At 39.8% G+C, this 8,186-nt stretch overlaps 1 protein-coding gene across 1 annotated transcript; it reads left to right on the top strand.

Moving 5' to 3' along the window:
• The first annotated feature begins 3,945 nt into the window (after positions 1-3,945).
• On the top strand, positions 3,946-4,893 carry LOC102853330 (olfactory receptor 3A1-like). Its single transcript, XM_006903240.1, has one exon. The coding sequence runs from the start codon at positions 3,946-3,948 to the stop codon at positions 4,891-4,893; it is 948 nt and encodes a 315-aa protein (XP_006903302.1).
• The last annotated feature ends 3,293 nt before the right edge of the window (positions 4,894-8,186 follow it).

Raw genomic sequence — 8,186 nt, forward strand, 5'->3', positions numbered from 1 at the left:
TTCTATTTATTAATAAGGGATAAAGCACTTCAGTTATTACCAGACAAATTAAGCCTCCTTGTTCAGTAAGGAAAAATAGTCTTGCTCAGAGAACCATGCCAAGTGAGGGAGGAAGCTGGAACCTATCACAGAGAGCCTGTCTCCTGTGCCAACATCCTTCTTCTTGAATGAAGCTATTTTTCTTTTTCTATTGGAATGAGTATAAAGATATTCACAGATATAAGCCTTCCTGCCTGGACCTCAGGGGGCATTCTTGACTGGACCCCTATATCTGAGAGCCTGATTGAGTCTTTGTCATCAGATGTATGAAGACTTTAGAAGGAGCATCAGAGCAGGGAGCTGTGAATTTCAGTGAAGACAACCTGGGACACATTCCAAATACCACAGACTGGTAGTCTAGGAGGACCCTTTCAATCATGTCACTATGGTCATCTTGTTAAAGATGGACTTCTTGGATATATAGGCCACTGTGCATCCTAGAACACTGGCCTTGAGAGGCAAGTTTTATTATCACGAATGATACGAAATGTCTGTGACATTTCTATTTGGGTTAGCAAGGTGGACTCTTTCTAGCTAACAAATTTATTTATTTATTGCCTTTACTTCTCTTATTGTCAGATTTTATGGAAACTGTTTTTATGAATAGACATTTGTGAATGGATTATTTTAACTACTGTCTTAACTGCTTCTTAATGAGTCTTCATGAATACTTCATCATGATAAATACCATCATGAATGCCAGAAAACGAAAGGGGTTCCAGCTGCAGTAATTCTATGCCTTTTACCTCAACTCAAGCCTCTTTCAAATCATATTAATCTTTGATTGTCTTGCATAAATTCCAGCTTATCCAGAAACACTCTTTCTAACTAGTCCAGCCCAATCTATCCGATGACCCTTTAGCACTGACATTTTTTGTTAACTTTATGATCTTCATTTATACATCTCATTCATTCATTCATTTCAGAAAAAATAAACACAAAAAAAGTTATGCATTCAAGTTTTTTTCATTCTCAGTGAAGGCACAGAGAATACCAAACTGAATTAAAGAAACAATATATCCATAGGCCACTTAGAAGGGGAAGAGAACCACAATAAAATGCATATGACTGAGCAAGAGTATACTAACAACAGGGATAAATTCCATTAAATATATAACTGCTATAGGAGGTTATTGGGAAAGACCTATTGACTTGAGTCATAAAGGATTTGCAAATTAGAACTAGAAGAAGGACATTCCAGATAAAATAAACAACTTGAGTAAAGATAACGAGGTCTGAAACAAAACAGTATGAGACCATTTAACTTGTCTTAAAATGGGTCAGAAAAATTACTAACTAAAGAGTAAGTATGTATTAACTTGAATGAAGGGAAAGGTAACAGACAATAAGGAGGTTAGCTCAGTAATTACTTGCTATGTATCAGAGAGCTGGACAATGACTAAGGATAATAGAAAGAGAATTGATGCCTTTGAGCTGTGGTGCTAGAGAAGAGTTTTGAATATTCCATGGACTGCTAGTGTTGTGCCCCAAATCCAGTTTCCCCCCAAGTCACCAAGGAGCCGACACCGATGCAAGGGCAAGAGGGAATTTATTTCAGATTCGAATCCGGGCCACGATCCAAACCGTGTTCATACAACAGGGAAGATGGCCATGGCCCCGATTCTGGGCTGTCCCGCCTATTTAAAGGGGAAAGCCCACGAAAACAGGGCGATACAGGATTGGCTGGTTCAAAGGAAGGGCGCGAAAACAGGGTGATACAGTATTGGCTGATGTTTGGGTGGGGGCTCTTTCCCCCCTCCCCCCACCGCTTTCAGTTTACTGCTCTAGAGGCTTATACATTTTAAAATGACATATTGGTTACAAAATGGAGTCCCTCACTAGGAGAACAATAGGCTTTCCTGGAGAGGGTGAAGCCAGCCTGCTCCTTGGAGGCAAGGAGAGGCCAGTCCTTGGAAAGGGACATCATGCTGGGAAGGATGGAGGGATGGAGAAAGAGAGGGAGACTATCGATGAGATGGACTGATATAGTGACGAGGGTAATGAGGGTAGGTGTGTTGGAGACAATAAAGTTGGCACAGGATAGAGCAGGTTTCAGGGCTGTTGTACACAAGATTGCTATGAGTCGCAAGTGACTCAGTGGCACATAACAACAACAGCACAGTAGGACATCAGCAGTCAGAAAATCAAAAGACAAATTGCATTGAGAAAGCATGCTGTCAGGGGCCTCTCTAGAGTAATGAAAAGCAACTATGTCAGTCTGGCAACTAAAGTGTACCTGATAGAGGCTATGGTCTTCGCAATTACTTGATATACACTAGAAAACTGGACAATGACTAGGGATGATAGAAGAAGGATTGATGCCTTTAAGTTGTGGTGCTGGAGAACATACCACAGACTGCCAGGAGGTCTGTCCTGGAGAGGGTGAAATCAAGCTGCTCCCTGGAGGCAAGGTTTCTCATGTACTTTGGACATATGGCCAGGAGGGACCAGTCCCTGGAGAATGAGATCGTGCTTGGAAGGACGGAGGGACAGTGGAGGAAAGGAAGACTCAGGATGAGATGGATTGACTCAGTGACTGGAGAAAGGGGATTAGGTCCATCAGAGATGATGGGATTGACTCAGGATAGGGCAGGGTTCAGAGTTAATGTACGTAGGATCACTATGGGTCACAGGCAACTTGACGGCACATAACAACAACAGCAGCAGCACAGTATAATTAGGACAAAGAAGACAGTGGGAGAGGCACAAGAGTAAAAGGAAATAATGATAAATATCATTGCACATACAACCCTGTAATAACAATAATAACAAATAATAACCTATGCAATAATAACCTTAGGTATAAATGCAAGCTGAACAGGTGAGGATGGTGAATGGGAGCACATTCATGAGTGTATATATAGGTTTGACAGAGAATAATTCTACATACATATTTGTATGGGCTGCAAAACTGCCCACATATAGTGGAACACACAAGTGACAAAGTTACTAAAACTTCGTAGCCATACCGAAATTTTGAGAGACTGTGCCCCTGGACTTTGGGGATTAGGACCATATTGGGGACATTTGGATGAATTGGCATAACATAGTCCACTCAGACAATACTCTACATCCTACCATGGTAATAACTGAGTTCTTAAAAGCCTATAAGCAGCTAGGGGTTGCCTCAACCCAGAACAAAGAAGAATGAAGATAATAAACTCAAGGACAGAATTAGTCCAAAGAACTGAGCCACAGTTGTCACTAATGGTAGATCAGAAGAACTAGATAGTGGTGGCTACCATTGCCACTGCTCTGGTAGGATCACAACCAAAAGTCCTGGACAGAGTGGGGGAAATAATTTTAAAAAACCAGATTTACAGAGACTGAGGCAACCCAGGAGACTGTATCTCTAAGACACTCTTCAAACCTGGAACTGAACCTGCCCTTTGGGATCAACTTTCAGTCAAACAGTTCTTGTTGATGCTGTTATTGGTATATGCCGTTGAGTCGCTTGAAACTCTGAGTGACCCTATGTGCAACAGCTCTGAATCCTGCTCTATTTTGAGCCAACCTTGTTGTCTTTGACACACCTACCCCAGTACCCCAGTCAAACAGTAGACAGACCGATAAAATAAACAAAATTCATGATGAACATACATTTCAGAAAAATCAACCATACTAGTTCAAAAGGGCAGCATTTCCCCCCAAGCAAGAAGGTACAGGAAAGATCAATGGCAAAGTGAGAGGAATTGGGAAGGATTTAATGATTTAATGGATTGCAACTACACTGATGAATCTATAATCTACAACCACAGAAGCAGTAGTCAATAAATAAGCGATATATTACAATGGATATTATATCATGATTTACTGTCTATTTTTATTGAGTAACTGAATTGGTAAAACTTGGTTTTTTGTGTATGTTTTTTTTTTTCACTCTGGCACATCTTCTTACAGGAATTCATGGAAGCAGATACATGGGTCAATGGAACAGCCGTTACTGAATTCATTTTGTTGGGATTGGTAGAAACACCAGGGTTGAAACCCCTTGTCTTTGTACTTTTCCTGTTTGCCTACATGGTCACAGTTGGAGGCAACCTGAGCATCCTGGCAGCCATCTTGGCTGAACCCAAACTCCACACTCCCATGTACTTCTTCCTGGGGAACCTGTCAGTGCTGGATGTTGGCTGCATCACTGTCACTGTTCCCTCAATGTTGAGTCGTCTCCTGACCCACAAACATGAGGTCCGCTATGGAGCCTGCCTTACACAGCTCTTCTTCTTCCATCAGTTGGCTGGTGTAGACTGTTTCCTGTTGACCGCCATGGCCTATGACCGCTTCCTAGCCATCTGCAGACCTCTTACCTATAGCACCCGCATGAGCCAGGCAGTTCAGAGAACACTGGTTGCTGTGTCTTGGGCTTGCGCTTTCACCAATGCACTGACACACACTGTGGCCATATCCACACTCAACTTCTGTGGCCCCAATGTCATCAATCACTTCTACTGTGACCTCCCACAACTGTTTCAGCTCTCCTGCTCTAGCACCCAACTCAACGAGCTGTTGCTATTTGGTCTGGGTATCCTTATGGCAGGTGCACCTGTAATTCTCATTGTCACTTCTTACATCCACGTGGCAGCTGCTGTGTTGCGAATACGTTCTGCTGAAGGCAGAAAGAAGGCTTTCTCCACATGTGGATCTCACCTTACTGTAGTGGGCATCTTCTACGGGACAGGCGTCTTCAGCTACATGAGGCTCGGGTCAGTGGAGGCTTCAGACAAAGACAAGGGGATTGGCATCCTCAACACTGTAATTAGCCCCATGCTGAACCCACTCATCTATAGCCTCAGGAACCCTGATGTGCAGGGTGCACTGTGGCGGGTGCTCACAGGAAAGCGAGCCCTTACGTGAGGACTATATCCAAAAGGTAAGAATCTGAGCATGAGATCCCTGTACTTCTTTGCTTTTCAAGAAAGATGACTTTTGTTAAAGACTTCTTCCAACAAAGAGGCTGTACCTGATAATAGGTTTACTGGTTCTGATAGAGTACTTGAACCTTGGCGAGTTACCATTTGATCCCAACTACCCTTTTCATTCTAACAGGATTTGAGGCAAAAAAGTTCTGCATCCTGGATCACTCATGGTCCTACACAAAGGACTTTTATTTCTGTTTGGGTTCCCCCAAATACACTCAAAGATATTCACCCCAAACCGAGATGTGGAAAACTATACATCTGGTACCAAGTATTAGCTCATTGTCCTGCCAGGCTTCCTGTTAAAAAGGTCTTCTCTCACTTGCTGTCATATAAGGATCCCATATGTACATGGATCCCAAACCTAGAGCAGTATAATTTAAAACACTGATTTCTGGTATCCTGCCAACGATGCAATCTTATAGGATTTTTACCTATGGGGAGCTTATATTTCTTTTGGGATTTATCTTCATTTTTTCCCCATAATGGCCATTGAGTCTAAGTTTTTATTAAAGAAATTATTTTCCTAAGAATAAAAACAAAACAAATTTTAATAAGTGGAAAATTAAATTAAAAATCTGTGCCTCTTTATTGTCACCCTCTAAGAATCTGATTCCTCAGGATCACTTCTTAACCACTGTTAAGAATTTGGTGCTTAAAAAAAAAAGATAATTTAATGCTTACCCTCATAGTCTTTTTATTAATATAGAAATACATTTAAATATGTTTTGTGTTAATATGAATCTGTTTATATATAACATATAATAAAGCCTGTTGTTCTGTCATTCGTTCTTTTGTTTATACACTACACAGCAGTCTATCTTAAGTGTAAAATAGCTAAGAACTTACACTTACTCATCTCCGTGACTGCCTTGGGTTCTATTACATGAGTAAACCATGTTTAACCATTCTCTTTTAAATGGAATTTAGATTGCTTCTAGATTTTCTATGACTACATTCAAATACATTAAGAGATACTCTGCATTGATCTTTTTTTGTTATTATGCAAGCATAGCTATGCAATCATTGAAACATGAATTTATGTTGATAGAATTTCTTAGTTGAATAAACAAAAAGTTAATATATATTTTTCCTTTATCTTCCTCAAATTTTGCACTATTTTGTTATTCTGACGGTGAGCTCTGGTGGTCTACTGACAGCCAGTTCAAATCCACAAGTGGCTCCATGGGGATAAGATGGGCAATCTCTGGCATGTGATTTATAGCCTCTGAAAACCTGTTGGAGGGTCAGCTGAGTCAGTTCTGACTTAATAGCAAACAACAATCATTTTTTTACAACATAATAGATTAATTTCCTTGTTCATGAATAAAGAAGACTGAAGAAGAATCTATGCCTCTTAATTGTGTTGTTGACAAAGAGTATTGAATATCCAGTAGTCTGCCAAAAAAATAAACAAATCTGTCTAGGAGGAGTGCAACCAGGGTGCACCTTAGAGGCCAGGATGGTGAAACTTAGACTCATATACTTTGGGTATGTTCTCAGGATGGACCAGTCCTTGGAACAAAATATCATGCCAGGAAATGTAGAGGGTCATCAAAAGAGAGGAAGACCGTCAATGGATTGATCCAGTGACTACAACAATGGCCTTGAACATGATGGAGACTGTGAGAATTGCTGCAGGATAGGACAAAGTTTAATCTGTTGTTCATAGGCTCTTTATGGGTTGTTGTTGACTCAATGGCCCATAACAACAACAATGGCTTAAAATTACTAATGATTGTTGTAATATGCATCTTTTAAATGGTCACATAAAGTTCAATAAGTTTTCAAATCTTTAATATCTGTATGTATTTCCTTCTCAGGAATCATCTTTTCATACCTCTTACAAATAATGCAAATGAACTATAATTGTTCTCTCCTTAAAATTGGTTAGAAAAGGATAGCCTTTTAACTTCAATTATTTAGTCAATATTTAATGTAATTGCTGATATAGGTGGACTTGTGTCTATCATCTTACCATTTCTTCCCTCTTTTTGACTGTTTTGTTTGTTTTTTATCTCCTTTGTTGCTTTATTTCAGATAAGTCAATAATCATTTTATTTTATTCCTCTATTAAAATATTTTGGAAGGAGGAGTGGCATCCACTTCCATAATAGCTTGCCTCTGGAAACCCTATGAACCTGGAGAGAGGATAAAAGGCACCCAAGCGTCGAGGACTCTCCTTCATAGGGTTGCTATGAGTCACCTGAGACTCAACAGCACTTAACAACAACAACAACATTAAAATATTAGTTTTACATTCCTTTACTATTCTTCTAGTGATTACTATAGAGATGACAAACGATATCATAAAAAATAATAAAAATATTACTTTTAACACTTTGACATGCCTGGAATATTATTGCCATTGCATATTGACTCAAAATGACCCTATAGAAAACTATAGAACTGGCCTAGAAGTTTCCTCGGTTGAAATGTACATGAGGAGAGATCACGTCTTCTCTCTTGCAGCTGTTGGTAAGTTTGAACCACTGATCTTTTGGTTAGGAGTTGAACACTTGATTATTGTGTCTCACAACTTTGCCTAGAATATATATAAAATGCTATCAAGTTGATTCAAATTCACAATGATCCTATAGGACAGGTAGCACTGTAGGATTTCCAAATATACTGTCTTCACTGAAGCAGAATGCCACATCTTCCTCCTACTGAGCTCCTAATGGGATCAAACTGCTGATCTTTCAGTTACCAGTCAAGCACTTAACCACTGAACCATCAGGTCTCCTTCCTAGAATATTGGAAACTATTCCTTTCAGATGTTTCAGTTCTACATTTATTTTAAACTACATAAAACGATTTGTTCTGCACTACTGAGTTGGAATTGACTCATAGCTGACCCTCCACTGGGTTTTCAGAGGCAGTAAACTACACAAGAAGAGATTGCCAGTCTTTCTTTCTTTCTTGGAGCATTTGGTAGATTTGAACCATGTGTCTTTGGATTAACAGCACAACTCCTTACCACTAAGCTATCAGAGCTTCCTACATAACACATTACTTACATTTGCTCACACACTCATCCTTTTCTATGCTCATATTTTCTTCTTAATTTTTCTCTTTTGTTTGTTCTTTCACTTATTCCATTTTAATTTCTCCTCAACATAATTTTCTCTGTTCCGAAAGAGCCCCGAATAAGCAAAGCACTCCTTAAGAATAGAAGAACGGTAGGAGGTATCTCACTCCCTGATTTAAAATCCTACTACACTGCCGTAG

Source organism: Elephantulus edwardii, unplaced genomic scaffold, assembly GCF_000299155.1.
Source record: "Elephantulus edwardii isolate Elephantulus edwardi_28Jun2011 unplaced genomic scaffold, EleEdw1.0 scaffold00549, whole genome shotgun sequence".
NCBI lineage: Eukaryota > Metazoa > Chordata > Mammalia > Macroscelidea > Macroscelididae > Elephantulus > Elephantulus edwardii.

Coding starts and splice junctions, on each gene's coding strand:
- LOC102853330 (XM_006903240.1), top strand. CDS start 3,946: ATGGAAGCAGATACATGGGTCAATGGAACAGCCGTTACTGAATTCATT.